This window comes from Colossoma macropomum, unplaced genomic scaffold, assembly GCF_904425465.1.
Source record: "Colossoma macropomum unplaced genomic scaffold, Colossoma_macropomum, whole genome shotgun sequence".
Classification (NCBI taxonomy): domain Eukaryota; kingdom Metazoa; phylum Chordata; class Actinopteri; order Characiformes; family Serrasalmidae; genus Colossoma; species Colossoma macropomum.
In genome coordinates, this window is record NW_023494805.1 from 41989608 (window position 1) to 42008484 (window position 18877).

The following is an 18877-nucleotide window of genomic DNA, read 5'->3' on the forward strand; positions in this document are numbered from 1 at the left end:
CCACAGCTCTATTTTTAGGGTTCAAACGTTGCGGCATCTGGTAGCCCCTTTATATTGTTTTTCCCAGATCTTTTTCCCAAGATCTGGGAAAAACAAACAAACTTCCTAATCTGAATTTAGAACTTAGAGGCCATGTGGCTGAAAACATAACACAGGTTTATAAAACATTAAGTAAAAATTGGTAACATTTTATTTGATCCTGCTACATTACATTGACATAAACTTGCCATAAACCATGTAATGGCAAGTAGAATAACAGTAACATAGCAGTGCCATATTGCTGTTACCGATAATTGACATGACAGATGACATAATTAGGGATTGTTCTTTTCTGTGGTGTCTTCGTAGATGTAGCTAAGCGAGCTCTCCTATTGGTCAGGACTTCAGGGGCTGAAGAGAAGTCCTTACACATTAGATCAGTTATCAGCATATGTGACGAGTTGCGCTACCGAAATGTCCTACCGTAAACCTAAACTAGTCCTACCTGAACTCCAGGTAGGATATTCTGATAGCTTAAATCACCTTATCAAAGTGCTACCAGCATTAAAACTACAAAGCTGAAGTCAGCTTCATGTCTGCCAGCGTCTTGTTCAAATTTTCTTGTTCCACCTTAAATGGTTACATTCTTGTCCATCAGACATTATAATAATAATAATAAGTATGATGCTTCCACTGCAAGAGTAAAACATCAGAACCACTAAAGATCACACAGGAAACATGTTTTGACGCAAAGAAAGAACCACAGTTCTCTACAGTTCTTTATTCAGGATCTGCTTTTAATCGGACGTTCTGAGAAACGTTACAGTAACGCTTAAAGTTAAAGCAGTTACAGGTCGTTCCAGTCGCTCTGCAGTTTTGTGTGTTTCAGTAAAAGCTGTAGCAGAAAGACGTTCACACAGATCTCACTGTAAACACAAGAAAAATCATTAATTACACACTTTATTACAATGACTTAGCACTATTATTAGCGGTGTATAACAGGTACAGGATAACTACACCGATACAGTTATTTCTCCTTCTGCCATATCAAAACTTACAAGGAGGAATCGTTTGAAATGCTGAGATTATGTTTATACTTACTCAATCATAATCACCACCTGAAAACAAAAGAAACAGTCATCAATTACAACACAAACGCAAGCTAAATAAAATCCCTCAGAAATGAAAAATGTTCGGTTTTCTTAAAAGCAGAGCAGAGAAACCTCAGAGCAGCTCTGCACAGACCAGACTGTTCGCGTTCCCTCTTGGTTGGCGTGAGTAACAACTGTGTTTTATAAGGCTCTTCTTCAGTATCTGTTTCAGTGAGGTACTGACCGCCTACCTGAGTTTTCTCTCAATAACGCACGCTGACCTGTTTAGGGTAAAGTGGTTATTTTTAACATTTGGGAGGTCAGACACTGATGTTGGACGAGAGGGCCTGGCTCGCAATCATTCTAGTTCATCTCAAAGGTGTTCGATGGGGTTGAGGTCAGGGCTCTCACCATCCCAGCCGATGCTTGGCATTGTGCATTTTGATCTTAGGCTTGTGTGCAGCTGCTCAGCCATAGAAACCCATTTCGTTAAGCTCCTAATGTGCAGTTCTTCTGCTGATGTTTCCTCCACTACTCTGTAGTGAGTGACTCAGCAGAGGATCGGCACTGTGCTTTCACAATAATAGCACTTACGGTTGTCCGGGGCAGATCTAGCAGGACAGACATTTCACAAACTGACTTGTGGCAGAGGTGACATCCTGTGACAGAGCCATGTTTAAAGTCACTGAGCTACTATTCTACTGTCAGTGTTTGTCTATGAGTTTAATTTTATACACCTGTTAGCAATGGGTGTGGCTGAAACACCTATTTCCCTACTAATACTAAAATGTGATATGTGTATACATATATATATATATATATATATATATATATATATATATATATATATATATATATATATATAAACCATTTACTGTATTGCAGTTATTAACTTACAAGCACGTTGCTCTTTTCCCCTTTCCAAGATGTCTGTGTACAGGCTTGCCTTGTATGTGTGTGAGTAACTGTAAAGTCAGTAACTCAGATAAGAGCAGAGAGTTTATGTGCAGGACAGACATGAAGGACACTCACATCCTCTGTAGAGCGCTCTTCCGTTATCACATTTGACATCTACATAGGACAGAGAGGAAAGACAAAAAAACCAGTCCTGTTCTCCATGCTGCATGTATTTATCTTGAGGAAAACGAAACTTTGACTGATCCAGTCTACATGGAGCTGAGGAAACAGAGAACAGTCATAAATCATCTGCAGATTAGCTGAATTAGTGAATTTACACTTTCAGCTTCTTTCATTTGTGTTAAGCAGCAAGTGAAACTGACCTTTACAAACAGGCAGATCTGACCATTTCCTGTTAACACACCTTACTTCCTTTGGTCCTTCGAGTTTGTAAAGTGCAGCACACTGAACTTTTAATACCCTCCGATCTTGATCCTCCGTAACATCTCCATGTTCAATAGTGGGTAAATCTCCACAGAGAGCTGAAAATAACACACATTGGTGTTTAGTGAAGATGAGATTACAGGACTATTATGTGGAGAAATTGTCTGTAAACATAAATACCAATTTATCATAAACACATGGTTGTGTGTCCAGCTTTGTGTCCAGCAGTGAATGCTTTATATGCAACTAAATATGTCTGAAGTTTGTGGGTCACTGTGGAAAAACTATGGAAGCCCAGTCCTGCCAGATTGAAGAAAATTACAGTATTTTTTGTTTTTTTATTTTTGTTGTTTTTCTTTTTTATGGCGGCACTATGTCAAAATATTGGCTTAGTATCACTAAATAAAGATTACTGACTCAGTACTTCGGAATAACTTATGCACAATATTGACTTAGCACCTCTGATTTCTTCTAAAATTATCTCTTAGAAGTCATAAGTCAGTATTATGAGATCTAAGGTCATTATTTTGATATAGCAAGTCATTATTTTGACAAAGTACATCCATGTTTTGTGTAAATGTGTCATTTTTTGAACAGTTTTTTGAGAAAATAAGTCATTTCAACATGAGTCTACCCCTCCCACTCTCCCACGTTCAGCATCCCTGGCCTATCGATCACTGGCTCCACCCTCTCTTCACACATTTCCTCACCTGATTCTCATCAATCCCCTTTTAAGTATCCTCAGTTTGCTCCGTCTGTTTGCAAAGTCTAGCTGGTTTCTCAGCATTGTCTGTTTTACCCTTTATGCTCTTTTGGATTCAACCTTATTGACTGTTTATGGTTTTCTGAATTTTGGATTTCTGCATTGTCCTGATTGCCGCTGTTTACCTGGACTGTTTTTACTCTAAGTGTGTCTAATTAAGCACCTAGCAATTGCATCCAACCTTGTCTCCTGTAAGAGTGACAGTAAGGTGGTATAAATCATTATTCCGAATTAGTGAGTCAGTATTTTGAGAAAATAAGCCATTTTTAAGAAAGTATCTTGTTAGTTTGACATAGTGAGTCAATATGTTAAGAAATGAAGTCAGTATTCCAACAATAACAGGCATGTCTTACTCTGTTAACATGCTGGATTTAAAGACTTTTAAAATTTTTAAAAGTCTAGTATTTAAAATTGTATTTCCCATGTGAGTCTGCATTAATAAAGACATAATTCTCTGCATAATGACTGGAAAAAGTTAATACAGAAAAGCAAAGACTACGTTCACATTACAAGCCTCGGTGCTCAAATATGATTTTTTGCTCAGATCTGATCTCTCTGACATGATGGTTCACACTCGTTTGGGTAAGTGATTCAAAACAGTCGTTAATGTGACGAACCGGCGTCCTGAATGAATCACGTGCATCATCAGCACAAACTAACGAGCAGAACGAGCTTCGCTGAGAAGATCATTAACTCTGATCAGCTCTCAGCTTCATTATTAGAGCGAGACGAAGGAGAAAAAGGTGAGATAAGCTGCTTTTCCACCGTTTACAGGCTTTAACTTCTGTTCGGCGCTGCTGCCATGGTAACGCTGAATGATGGTGTAGCGCAGCGGGAAAAAAAGCACATGAATACGTATCCAATCTAGGATCACATATGAAAGTGGCTCAGGTCGGATTTGAAAAGATCAGATTTGTGTGTCCACACAGCTCTGGAAACATCAGATCTGAGTCACATCAGGGCAAAAAAATCGGATTTGTGCCACTTTAACCTGGTAATGTGAACGCAGCCAAAGTGCTTTTGATGTTTCATTTTGTCTTGATTCAGTGGTGTGACTCGGACATTGAAAACGGAAAAAACAATTTCCGATTTGCAACTGCATTTCCTGTTTGCAATTGGATTTTCACTGTCAATGAGGCTTCCTGTCAATCAAACACAGTGGGCAGGACGTTGGAAGGGTCTTGGCATGTTTTAAGAGGAAGTGATGAGTCTAAACTTTGGCGTTACTGAAGCATTAGCAACCGCTGCTAGTGACATTTTAATACTGGTAACTAGGCCGCAAATAATTCTGTCCAAAGAGATTCATAGTTGTTTCATGTGGAACTGATTTCTGACTAAGTGAGCTTGAGTCTGCACCCCAACATGAGTGACATCGTGGTCAACCTCAGGTAGATGCTCACAGCACTGTCGGAGGAGCAGGAGGGCCAACAATGGATGTTCTTACTAATGAGGTTCAGGGCCTCTGTAGGTTTGCGCAGTGTTTCCAAACCCTGCTCCTGGAGGACCTCAACAATAAGATGATTTTGGAAAAATGGGCCGTCCAGCTCTGACTGTTTGTAATGGGTGTGTTAAAGCAGTGAAAGCACTAAAATGTGCAGGACAGTGTTTCTCCAACAGTCCTGTGAGCCTCTGCCTGAAACCATCATGACGTCACTAATATTGGTGTTTGTGCAGCCACAAGCTCTCACAGTCGGTCAAGCATCAGTTCCACATTAAAACAACAGAAAATGTCAAAAAGTATTTCCATATTAAAGTTTTCAAGTCATTATACATAGAAATGCAAATCCACACTCAAACTGGAAATGCAATTGTATTGAGTTAGCATTTCAAATATGCATTTGAATTTGTATAAAGTCCACAATATGATGTCATAATAATCATTTTCAACATTTTAAAGTTTGAAATCACAGTTCAATACTGTACAATTCAGAGTTTTCAGCAAATTTTGTAAAACCAGTTTTGTTGCAGATGCATGTATAAAATGATTCTGCTATCATGCTAATATTTTATAGATTTTAAAACATTTGTAGTAAGCTGTAAAAACAATGATGAATGGAGCTGAGAAAGCATCAAAATTGACCTTGAAAAAATGCTAGTCATAGACACTTTGTGAAAATAAATTGAAAATGAGAAGACGACTCAGCGCTGTGGGTCTGAAAGGATGTGCAGCTGTCAAGAAGAACCTCACTGAGAAAAGGAGACGGACACACCAAACAAAGAAGCTGAACGATGGACTGACCACCCCAGAGTCCAGACCTCAACACCACTGAATGTGTTTGATTACTTCTAAAATAAAGGTAAAGAGTGACACACTGAGCACTCAAAATGCTTTTAATTACTGTTTTGACTGGAAAAGATAAATAAATAAAGGGTCTCTGACTTTTGCGCAGTACCATACAATTTCTAAAGTATTACTGAATTATTGATTGTATTATTGATTGTAACTGTATTACACATTATTGACATTATTTGTTCTGGTTCACCTGCTTTAATGCTCTGCAGTGATTCCAGTTTAGCCTGCATTGTTTCCACCGTCGTCTTCAGAGCTGGTTAAAATAAACATTGATTTATAGGTTAGTCATTATGTGTCCACTGACATCCAACTTTACTTCCAAATCCTTCCACTTAAACTAACACAGACGCCAATCATCCTCCATTCTGATGATCTTTTTTCCTGAATTTTCTAAATATGAACATTAAAAGACTTCTTAGTTAATAACTCTGACTCTTCAGGCCAAACTTGAAAACTGCATTACAAATTATCAAAAAAATTACATTTATTTCCTGTGATCAATTTGTCAAAGATTTAGCATTAAGAATTACCTCCATTCTCCTTCTTCAGTTGCTCCACTAATGTGTTCTGGTTCTGCATTTTTTCTTCCATGGTTTTCTGTCTTTCTTCCATGGTTTTCTGTCTTTCTTCCATGGTTCTCAGTCGTTCTTCCATGTTCTTCAGTTTCCCCAGTTCTTCCATAATGTTCACGGTCGGCGACATGAAGTCCTGCGCCAGTGCGCCGCACACACACAGCAGCAGTGCTGACTGTAGAACCGTCTCTGTCTTCACCATCACTGCGTCTGATACAGCTGTGCTTCACCCAGAGGTTTGATCAGCAGTAAATGAGATGGTGTTTTAGAGGGTAACACTGGACTGTGGAATCACTGTATTACATAAACACGTTGCTTCCAAAGCAAATATGGACTTCAGTACTCTGTACCTTCTCGGTGTTCTCTATGGGTTGTTTTACAAATTCTTCATAGCCAAAGATGAGCTTTTCAGTGAAAACAATCATCTTTTTGTAGATCAGTTGATTCCCCTTGATCACCTTCAACCACAGCAACTATTTTTTAGGATTCAACCTTTGGGGTGTCTGGTAGCCCCTTTACCAGGATCAAAGCCAAGATCTGGGAAAAACAAACAAACTTTCTAATCTGAACTTAGAACTCATAGGCCATGTGACGGAACACGTAACACAGGCTTATAAAACAGTAAGTAAAAATTGGTAACATTTTATTTAAACCTGCTACATTACATTGACATTACCCTGCCAAAAATACCCTGCCAAATGTTATCAGTAGTTGATGTGACAGATGAGATAATCAGGGGTAGTTCTTCTCTGTGGTATCTAGGTAGATATAGCTAATTGAGCTCTCCTATTGGTCAGGACTTCAGGAGCTGAAAAGAAGTCCTAACACATTAGATCAGTTATCAGCATATGTGACGAATTGTGCTGCCTTGTCGAAATGTCCTCCCGTAAACCTAAACTAGTCCTACCTAAACTCCAGGTAGGATATTCTGATAGCTTAAATCACCTTATCAAAAATACTACCAACATTAAAACTACAAAGCTGAAGTCAGCTTCATATCTGCCAGCGTCTTGTTCAAATTTTCTCGTTCCACCTTAAATGGTGCAGCAGTTGCATTCTTGTCCTTCAGGCATTATAATGATAACTGCTGCATCATTTAAGGTGGAACGAAAAAATTTTAACAAGAAGCTGGTGAAGAAGAAGCCGACTTTAGCCTCGTGTAAAACTACAAGTAGGATAGTTTGAGAGTCTAATTGTCCATATCAGAAATATTTCCAGGATTAGAATATTTTGATGACTTAAATCAGCTTCTAAAAGGGGGGAAGTACAGTGCTATGAAAAAGTATTTGCCCCTCACCCAATTTCTTGTATTTTTGCTGATTGGTCACATTAGAATGTTTCAGATCCTCCAACTAATTTTAATTTAAGATGAAGGCAACACAAGTAAACACAAAATGCAGATTTTAAATGATCATTTCATTTATTGAAGAAAAAGATTTGTTCAAAACCTAAATCACCCATGTGAAAAAGTAATTGCCTCCCTAAACCAAATAATTGGCTGTGCCAGCCTTGGGAGTAACATCTGCAATCAAATGCTTGCGATAGCTTGCGATGAGTCTTTTACATCGCTGTGGAGGAACTGCAGCCCACTCTTTGCAGAAATGTTTTCATTCGGGTACATTGGGGGGTTTTTGAGCATGAACTGCCCTTTTAAGGTTTTGCCACAGAATCTCAGTGGGATTCAAGTCAGGACTTTGACTCGGCCACTCCAAAACCTTACTTTTGTTTCTTTTGATCCATTCAGAGCTGGACTTGCTTGTGTGTTTCAGATCGTTGTCCTGCTGCATAACCCAACTGCGCTTGAGCTTTAGGTCACAAACTGACAGGTGGACATTCTCCTTCAGGATTTTCTGATAGAGAGCAGAATTCATGGTTCCATCAATTATGACAAGTCGTCCAGGTCCTGCAGAAGCAAAGCAGCCCCAGACCATCACACTACCACCACCATGTTTCACTGTTGGTATGATGTTCTTATGGTGGAATGTGGTGTTGGTTTTACACCTGATGTAACGGGACCCACGTCTTCCAAAAAGTTCCAACTCATCAGTCCACAGAATATTATTCCAATAGTCCGGGGGTTCATCTAGATGTTTTTGGCAAATGTGAGACGAGGCTTTGTGTTCTTTTTGGTCAGGAGTGATTTGTGCCCTGCAGCTCTCCCATGGATGCCATTTTTGCCCAGTGTCTTTCTTAATGTGGAATCGTGTGTACTGACCTTAAATGAGGCAAGTGAGGCCTGCAGTTCTTTATATGTTTGTTTAGGTTCTTTTGGGACCTCCTGGATGGGTTGTCAATGCGCTCTCTGAAATTGTGGTAGGCCAGTCACTCCTGGGAAGGTTCACCACTGTTCCAAGTGTTCTCCCTTTGTGGATAATGGCTCTCACTGTATTTGCTGGAATCCCAGAGTCTTAGCAGCTGCTTTGTAACCCTTTCCAGACGATAGATTTCAGTGACTTTGTTTCACACCTGTATTTGAATCTCTTTATAACATGGGATCATGTGCTGCTATTTGAGACCCTCTACCTGCTTCACATTGCCAGACAGTTCTGTTTAAGTGATGTTTAGATTCAGCAGGTCTGGCAGTCATACCTTGGTGTAGCTGGTGAAATTGAACCCAACAGTTAATTGAATTTGGTTAGCTGATTTACTAGCTAAGGGGGCAATTACTTTTTCACATAGTGTCAGGTAGGGCTAAACAGCACTTTTCCTTCAATAAATGAAATCATCATTTAAAAACAGCATTTTGTGTTTACTTCTGTTATCTTTGTCTAATATTAAAATGAGTTAATCCCACTTTATATTAAGTATCTCTAATAACTATGTACTTACATGTAAACAACATATGCAATAACAATGTAACTACTAATGATTAAGTCAGTGTTACAGATGGATCACAGAAGTACACCTTATGTAAGTACACGTGTATCAAGTTCAGTTTTGCCTCATGTAATTACACAAGTGTATCTTAATAGTTGTAACAGCCAATTCTCTCTTATGTAATTACAGAAGGGTAATAACAGAAATGTAATTACGTTTGTAATCACATTGTAACAACAGTTTTTTTAAGAAGCTTTTTTCCCAGCAGTAAAAGGAAGTATTTAATAACTTACATTAAGACATTACTCATACTGTATCTGCCAGCTTTCCTAAAAGGTAGCTGTCATTTATGTTGTTAGTGCTGTGACACAGTAGCCACTTTCAGCTTTAAACCATTCTGTAATGTGACAGTACAGCAGATTTCCACCTATCTTAACATGTAACGTATATAACATAAATTAAATGTGTTGCATTTCCCCCAAAGCAGTGTCTATATTACCACTCCATTATTACACAGTACCTACATAACAACAACACAGGTACTGTCCACTTATTTTAAAGTGTAGCTTTAACACTACAGGAAAGTTCCTGTGTAGTTGTTATGTAGGTACAGTGTAATAACAGAGTGGTATTAATCAATGTGAGGTGATTAGGTTACCCCCCACAGTGATTGTGTCATTTATGTTTGTTTTTAAGATAAATATGATGCTCATGCGGGAAAATCCTCTCCAAGAGTAAAACATCAGAACCACTAAAGATCACACAGGAAACTTTGACGAGAAGAAAGAACCACAGTTCTCCACAGTTCTCTATGTAGGATCTGCGTTTAATTGGACGTTCTGAGAAACGTTACAGTGACGCTTAAAGTTAAAGCAGTTACAGGTCGTTCCAGTCGCTCTGCAGTTTTGTGTGTTTCAGTAAAAGCTGTAGCAGAAAGACGTTCACACAGATCTCACTGTAAACACAAGAAAAATCATTAATTACACACTTTATTACAATGACTTAGCACTATTATTAGCAGTGACTTCTACTTCTGCCTTATCAAATCTTACAACGCAGAACTATTTGAAATGCTGGGATATTGCGTTTATATACTCACCCAATCGTAATCACCACCTGAAAACAAAAGAAACAGTCATCAAGTTCTTATGACACAAATGCAAGCTAAATAAAATCCCTCAGAAATGAAAAAATGTTGCGCACACTTTCAGTTTTCTTAAAAGCAGAGCAGAGAAACCTCAGAGCGGCTCCTGCACAGACAGACCATTTTGCACAGACTATATATATATTATATACACATATACACACACACATCATCTAAATCACTTATCCTTCTGGGTTGCGGTGGGGTGCTGGAGCCTATCCCAGCTGTCATTGGGCAGAAGGCAGGATACACCCTGGACAGGTCGCCAGTCCATCACAGGGCAGACAGACATGCACATTCACACTCAGGGGCAATTTAGTGTGTCCAATTGACCTGACTGCATGTCTTTGGACTGTGTACACGGAGGAAACCCACACAACCACCACACAGAAAGGACGCTTTTATGACTCCCATTCTAAATCCATAGGTCAGTCAAGTTCTTCCACACCAAACTCACCCAGTCAGGCCTTTATGGAGCTGCTTTGGTCACTGGGGCTCAGTCATGCTGGAACAGGAAAGGTTCTTCCCCAAACTGTTCCCACAAAGTTGGAAGCTACAATTGTCCAGAATGTCTTGGTGCTGAAGCATTAAGATTTCCCTTCACTGGAACTGAGGGTTCTAGACCAACCCCTGAAAAACAGCCCCATATCATCATCCCTCCTCCACCAAACTCTACAGCTGGCACAGTGCAGTCAGGCAGGTAACGTTCTCCTGGCATTCGCCAAACCCAGACTCGTCCATCAGACTGACCGATGGAGAAGCTGATTCGTCACTCAGAACACGGTTCCACTGCTCCAGAGTCCAGTGGCGGCGCTTTACTCCAATCCATCTGACGCTTGACGTTGTGCTTTTTGATCTTAGGCTCGTGTGCAGCTGCTCAGCCATAGAAACCCATTTCATGAAGCTCCTAATGTGCAGTTCTTTTGCTGATGTTTCCTCCAGAGACAGTTTGTAACTCTGTAGTGAGTGACTCAGCAGAGGATCAGCACTGTGCTTTCACAATAATAGCACTTACGGTTGTCTGGGGCAGATCTAGCAGGACAGACATTTCACAAACTGACTTGTGGCAGAGGTGACATCCTATGACAGAGCCATGTTTAAAGTCACTGAGCTACTATTCTTCTGCCAGTCTTTGTCTACTGAGACTGCAAGGCTGTGTGCTTAATTTTATACACCTGTAACCAATGGGTGTGGCTGAACACCTGAACATATATATGTATATATCGCTGTTGTTGGAAGAAAACCTTTTTTGATGTTTTTCAGTTTTCGACATAATTTGAAAATGCCTGTTGCCCTTTACAAGTAAATGTCATTATAAATGCACTGAAAGAAATGACTCAGAATGAGTTAAAAAAAGTCTGGTTCCATAGACTTACGTTAATAGTAGACTATGTTTTTTCCTTCTCCTGTGAAGTTATCATTTTTGAGGTTTTCTTCCAAGAACAGTGACACCATGTTTTCCTTTCCCAGAATGTCTGCGTGCGGGCCGCCTCAGAGGTTTGTGGAAACCAATCAGTAATGAAGTTCATAGTAAGTGAGCTGAATTGTGTGAGTAACAGTAGAGTCAGTAACTGTATACAGATAAGAATAGATAAGAATACAGACTGTTTGTGTGCAGGATGGGCATGAAGGACACTCACATCCTCTGTAGTACGCTCTTCCGTTCTCACATTTGACATGTATTTTGTGTCGAAAACTACAGTAAAACCCTTCCTCCTCTCCATGCAGCATGTACTCTTTTTCAGGATAGTAAAACTTTGACTGATCTAGTCTACATGGAGCTGAGGAAACAGAGAACAGTCATAAATCATCTGCAGATTAGCTGAATTAGTGAATTTACACTTTCAGCATCTTTCATTTGTGTTAAACAGCAAGTGAAACTGACCTTTACAAACAGGCAGATCTGACCATTTCCTGTTAACACACCTTACTTCTTCTAGTCCTTCGAGTTTGTAAAATGCAGCACACTGAACTGTTAATACCCTCCGATCTTGATCCTCCGTAACATCTCCATGTTCAATAGTGGGTAAATCTCCACAGTTCCTGACTGACAGTAACAGACATTGGTGTTTAGTGAAGATGAGATTACAGAATTATTACATGGAGAAATTGTCTGTAAACATAAATACCAATTTATCAGTTCAGAGAAAGGAACACTAATTAAAGTCCTAATCAGGTAAAGTCCTAAACAGCTTGTGTGACATTGAAGCAGTTGCAGGACACCCTCAACGTCTGCTTGTGTGTCCAGCTTTGTGTCCAGCAGTGAATGGTTTACGTGCAACTAAATACGTCTGAAGTTTGTGAGTCACATTGTGGTCAGCAGTGGCGTGTAGTGTTACTTTCCTTACTGACCAGTTATGCAGCACTTTTGTTTATGTCCATACCTTACAAATGTTAAAAACTACGGAAGCCCAGTCCTGCCAGTTTGAAGAAAATCACAGTATTTTTTGTTTTTTTATTTTTGTTGTTTTTCTTTTTTTATGGCGGCACTATGTCAAAATATTGGCTTAGAATCACAAAATAAAGATTACTGACTCAGTACTTCGGAATAACTTATGCACAATATTGACTTAGCACCTCTGATTTCTTCTGAAATTATGTCTTATAAGTCATAAGTCAGTATTATGAGATCTAAAGTCATTATTTTGACAAAGTACATCCATGTTTTGTGTAAATGTGTCATTTTTTGAACTTTTGAGTTTTTTGAGAAAATAAGTCATTTCAACATGAGTCTACCCCTCCCACTCTCCCACGTTCAACGTCCCCGGCCTATCGATCACTGGCTCCACCCTCTCTTCACACATTTCCTCACCTGGTTCTCATCAATCCCCTTTTAAATATCCTTAGTTTGCTCCGTCTGTTTGCAGAGTCTGGCTGGTTTGTCAGCGTTCTCTGTTTTAGCCTTCATGCTCTTTCACATTAGACCTTATTAAATGATAAACATTTTCTGAATTTTGGATTTCTGCATTGTCCTGATTGCTGCTGTTTACCTGGACTGTTTTTACTCTAAGTGTGTTTAATTAAGCACCTAGCAATTGCATCCGACCTTGTCTCCTGTAAGAGTGACAGTAAGGTGGTATAAATCATTATTCCAAATTAGTGAGTCAGTATTTTGAGAAAAAAAGCCATTTTTAAGAAAGTATCTTGTTAGTTTGACATAGTGAGTCAATATGTTAAGAAATGAAGTCAGTATTCCAACAATAACAGGCATGTCTTACTCTGTTAACATGCTGGATTTAAAGACTGCAAAACATGTTCACTGTTGTATCTGACACTGAGGTATGTTACTGTCCACACAGGGTTACTGTGGAACCCATAAATCCCTGCTGATGCCAACTGACCCCTGGTTTGTCCCCACAGGACTGTCCGACTGGCAGTTTGCTTATTGGTGCAATGTTTGTCTTTAAAGGGACAGTCCACAGATCAAACTCCTCTCCTGTTACACCAGAAAACCATAATATACTTTCTCATGGCAGTGTTAACAGTAATAACAGTGTGAGTGCTATGGTGGTCATTATTACCGTGGGAAGGTACTGGCCCGCTGTGAACGTCAGATTCCACTGTAAGAGAGAATGGAGAAAAAGGAACGTTTGATGAATGTAATGCAAGAAAACGTTTCTACGTGTGACTGTTCTCTGGTATGTTCAAAACAAAAAAAGGAGTTTTGAGTGATTTTTTTAGTGCCTGTGACAGAAACAGAGTTTAGGGACATTTTACAAATCACTCTGTAGGGTTTGCAATCTATAATTTCATTTTAATTCTTTTGGTCAGTAAAGAAGTCAATCCTTAAATATGTCACTAGATGCTGTGTTTAATTTAGAACAAACAGCTTTCAGTAAAAGACTTGAGAGTCATAATGAACATGTTTCTATATCTAACTGTAACTGCTGCTTGGGTATTTCTCTTGATTCTACATAGGCAGTTTTTATCATTGGTGAACTGTGACCAGGCCTTTAGTTTGGGCCATAAATGTGAAAACGAAATGACTGCCAGCGCACCTGTGGGATTTGCCATATAAACATTTTCTGGCCATTCTTGATTAATAGTGGACATTTGAGGCTTATAAGTGCCATTATTGTATATCTGAGCTTGTATGTATCAGTGTTACCGTGACTCAGTAAAGAGTTCTGACATAGAGCTGCCGCCGCTGTTTTCCATTCCTAACAACTAACCCAAACCTGCTTAGGCTACAACCTATATTCACAATCTATGACATATCTAGAACTTCAAAACTTAAAGTGACGTTTTTCTTACTAAAGTTGTCCCATCGTAAATCAGACTGTGTTTGGTTAATTCCTCTGTCGCTTCTTAATTATGTTGCCAGTTAATTTAACGTGTAAAGCCTTCTGTCCGGCTCCTGAAGTCCTAACCAATGGGAGAGCTCGCTCAGCTGTATCTGCTTGGATACCACAGAGAGAACAATCCTGATTGGATCATTTTCTCCTGGGTGTTTCAAGGTTGTAAGGCTTTTGTTTCCATGAAAAACAGTGAAATAAGAGAATTACTTCTTGCAGAGTTTAAATACAACAAGAATGATGATTCTGTGAAATAAAGAAAAAAAAAATTGAATACAAACTGTGACACTGACCTTCACAAATAGGCACCTCTGACCATTGTCCACTAAAACACATTACTTGTTCTGGTCCTCTGAGTTTGTAAGGCGGATAACACCAGAATGTTAATGCATATTGATCCACGTAAAGATTTCCATTTTTAATAGTGGGGTAGTCTCCACATTCATCGACTGAAAATAAGAGACATTCAGACAACAGACTTAGAGGTTCCACCTGTTTACTGTGTAGAGATTAAAAAGAGAGAAATCAACAATGCTTTCAATTCACAATACAGCAGAGAACGGCTGTAGGAACAAAGCCTCATATCATCTCTGTTTGTGTGGTTTTGTAGTTTTTAAAGAATTTGAAAATGCCAGCTTCCCTTCACAACATGCTAAAATTTCATGACATAACTAGTCTTTTCACATTACATCGATATTTCAAGAAAATGTTATTTTTTCAGAGTAAGTCAATATTTTGAGAAAATGACTCACCATTTTGAGAAAGTAAAATAACTACAGGGAGATTCACTCGAAAGAGGCCCGAATGTTCTGTTGTAACTCCCGTTAGGATGAAGCAATCTGAACCACATGAAGGGGTACGGGGGTCTGCACCCGGAAGTTGCAAATGGAGGTTGAACGTCGTGGCGGCTGTCCGGCGCCTACCCTGTGTTCCGACACAGGGGCACCTCAGCTTGTTCGAAGCTTCATATACTGAGGAGCACATTGCACATTGTTTTGTTCAGATTGCTTCGTCCTACCGAGAGTTATCACAGAATATTCAGGGCCTCTTTCGAGTGAATCTCCCTGTACTATTTTGACAAAGTTAGTCAATTTTAAGTCATAAGTCATTATTCCAACATAATGAGCCTGTCTTACTCTGTTAACATGCTGGGTTTAAAAACACGTCCCCTGTTGTATCTGACACTGAGGTGTGTTACTGTCCACACAGGGTTATAACGGTTCCCACAAATCCCTGCAGATGCCAACTGACCCCTGATTTGTCCCCACAGGACTGTGCGATTGGCAGTTTGAATATTGGTGCAATGTTTGGACAATCCACACCCATTAAACCAGAAAAACATAATATACTTTCTTATGGCAGCATTAACAATAATAATAGTGTGAGTGCTTCTGTGGTCATTATTACCGTGGGAAATTACTGGCCCGCTGGGAACGTCAGAAGATCCTGTAAGGGAAAAGGAGAAAAAACTATTTAACGTTTGATGAATGTCATGCAAGATAATGCTTCTCAGTCTAATTGCTATCTGGTATGTTCAATGAGTTTTCAATGCCATGTGACAGAAGCAGAGTTTAAGGACATTTTACCAACCACTTTATAGGGTTTTCAATCTATAATTTCATTCGAATTCTTTTGGTAACAGACGCCTGCGCTGACTAGCATTGTGCTAAGTGATGGGGGAAGACGGGGGGCCATCCTACCCACCCAGAGAGTGCGAGGTCAACTGTGCTTTCTTGGACTCCTGGCTGCAGATGGCTGTAGCATCACCAGGGATTGACCTCGCGATCTCCTCATGACAGGACCAACGCGAAGTTATCATTTTACTTGTTTTTCTTTGGACAACGACGATATGTTTTATGTGAGGCTTGTAACAGACATTAAAATATATTAGAACTTGTAAGTATTAGAAAATTAACGAAGTCAGCGCAACAGTAATCACAGTATTAGAGGAGATATCTGAAAAGGCTGCCACCATCACCCCTGAATTTTATTTTACATCTGGACCACTCCTGTTACACCAGCAAACATACAGCATGCTTTATTATGGCAGCATTAGCAATTGAACTGTGTGAGTGCTTTTGTGGTCATTATTACCGTGGGTAACTGTTGGACCCTCAGAGCCTCCTGGAAGAGAAAGATATATATATATATATATATATATATATATATATATATGTGTGTGTATATAGTTATGAACTATATTTTGGACTTCATTCAAATCCAAATGCAAATTTGAAAATGCTAATTGAATGGTTTTCAGCAAATTTTGTAAAACCAGTTTTGTTGCAGATGCATATATAAAATTCTGCTATCATGCTAATATTTAATAGATTTTAAAACATTTGTAGTAAGCTGTAAAACAATGATGAATGGAGCTGAGAAAGCATCAAGATTGAACTTATAATAAAAAAATGCTAGTCATAGACACTTTGTGAAAAAAAAATTGAAAATGAGAAGACGACTCAGCGCTGTGGGTCTGAAAGGATGTGTAGCTGTCATGAAGAACCTCACTGAGAAAAGGAGACGGACACATCAAACAAAGAAGCTGAACAATGGACTGACCACCCCAGAGTCCAGACCTCAACACCACTGAATGTGTTTGATTACTTCAGAAAATGATCAACCAGCTTCTAAGACTGAACTTTGGAGGTGTGTCTGCAGATTCTTTGAGAAACTGAAAGTGAGTCTCCTGAAAGGAATGGAAGCTGGAATAAAGGTAAAGAGTGACACACTGAGCACTCAAAATGCTTTTAATTACTGTTTTGACAGGAAAAGATAAATAAATAAACGGTCTCTGACTTTTGCGCAGTACCATACAATTTCTAAAGTATTACTGAATTATTGATTGTATTATTGATTGTAACTGTATTACACATTATTGACATTATTTGTTCTGGTTCACCTGCTTTAATGCTCTGCAGTGATTCCAGTTTAGCCCGCATTGTTTCCACCGTCGTCTTCAGAGCTGGTTAAAATAAACATTGATTTATAGGTTAGTCATTATGTGTCCACTGACATCCAACTTTACTTCCAAATCCTTCCACTTAAACTAACACAGACGCCAATCATCCTCCATTCTGATGATCTTTTTTCCTGAATTTTCTAAATATGAACATTAAAAGACTTCTTAGTTAATAACTCTGACTCTTCAGGCCAAACTTGAAAACTGCATTACAAATTATCAAAAAAATTACATTTATTTCCTGTGATCAATTTGTCAAAGATTTAGCATTAAGAATTACCTCCATTCTCCTTCTTCAGTTGCTCTACTAATGTGTTCTGGTTCTGCATTTTTTCTTCCATTGTTTGCAGCCTTTCTTCCATGGTTCTCAGTCGTTCTTCCATGTTCTTCAGTTTCCCCAGTTCTTCCATAATGTTCACGTTCGGCGACATGAACTCCTGCGCCAGTGCGCCGCACACACACAGCAGCAGTGCTGACTGTAGAACCGTCTCTGTCTTCACCATCATTGCATCTGATACAGCTGTGCTTGACCCAGAGGTTTGATCAGCAGTAAATGAGATGGTGTTTTAGAGGGTAACACTGGGCTGTGGAATCACTGTATTACATAAACACGTTGCTTCCAAAGCAAACATGGACTTCAGTACTCTGTACCTTCTCTGTGTCCTCTATGGGTTGTTTTACAAACTCTTCATAGCCAAAGATGAGCTTTTTGCTGAAGACTGATCATCTTTTTGTAGATCTGTGGATTCTCCGTGATCACCTTCAACCACAGCCACTATTTTTAGGATTCAACCTTTGGGGCATCTGGTAGCCCCTTCCTTGGGATCAAAGTCAAGCTCTGGGACAGAATAAACAAACTTTGTAATCTGAACTTAGAACCTAGAGGCTATGTGACTGAGCATGTCATACAGGTTTATACAAACTGTGGAACCATTAGTAACTTTATTTGAACCCTGGCATATTAGACTGACATTACTTTGTCATGTCATGGTACATAATATAACTGTTATATAACAGTGTCATATTACTGTTACAGTGATTGTCATGATAGATTGTCATACCTCACCTGAACAGCAGATGCTGCCAAAGCACCTGTGCTTTTATAACTTCTAGACTTTTTTTAGGTATGGCTTAAGCTTGAACCGCCCTGTATTAGTTACATATGTGGTACACCTGGGCCTCATCTTGCTGGCTTTTTAAGCCCTCAGTAACAAATTTGTCATGAAGCCACCTGCCTGCTGCTGTGTCTGGGATTTTTGCCTTGCATTTTGTAATCATTCTGGTTACAGAATTGTACTGGTGGGTTTTTTTTCTTTTGACCCTCTATGAAGAGCATTTCTGTATCCTGTGTGATTTTGTTATGTTTTTGTGATTGACCCCTTGTGCTGCTTTGCTTTGTTTTGATTTTTTGATTAAACCACTTTGGAAGCAACAACCTTCCCTGTCTCCTGGTCTGCATTCGTGTTCAGCTTTTTAACATTTTTGACAGCAGTACTGGGCCAAGAATATGAGCAAAGCAGGAAACGAATCAAAGAGTTATGTTAGAAGTCCAGCAGGATCAACTACAACAATTGGCAAATTTGGTCAATCATCTGGCAGAAGCCTTCCAGGAGATACATG

General features: G+C 39.2%; 1 protein-coding gene across 5 annotated transcripts; it reads right to left on the bottom strand.

Annotated features, from left to right (window-relative positions):
• Positions 1-745: 745 nt before the first annotated feature.
• On the bottom strand, positions 746-18046 carry LOC118825829 (complement factor H-related protein 5-like). Of its 5 annotated transcripts, none has more exons than XM_036596666.1 (10): positions 17538-18045; positions 17198-17260; positions 16390-16419; positions 15703-15741; positions 14589-14744; positions 13522-13560; positions 11886-12047; positions 2103-2246; positions 1081-1097; positions 746-905 (listed from the first exon to the last, which is right to left on the bottom strand). In XM_036596666.1, exons 1-9 carry the CDS (start codon positions 17761-17763, stop codon positions 1081-1083), a joined length of 876 nt encoding a protein of 291 aa, XP_036452559.1. In that variant the 5' UTR covers positions 17764-18045; the 3' UTR covers positions 746-905. The 5 variants fall into 5 exon arrangements, with proteins under 5 accessions (XP_036452559.1, XP_036452562.1, XP_036452563.1 ...); XM_036596669.1 differs by lacking the exon at positions 11886-12047 and adding an exon at positions 2351-2509 and having other exon boundaries at positions 17538-18042; XM_036596667.1 differs by lacking the exons at positions 746-905; positions 1081-1097; positions 2103-2246 and adding exons at positions 9662-9811; positions 9956-9972; positions 11641-11781 and having other exon boundaries at positions 17538-18046.
• Between the last annotated feature and the right edge of the window lie 831 nt (positions 18047-18877).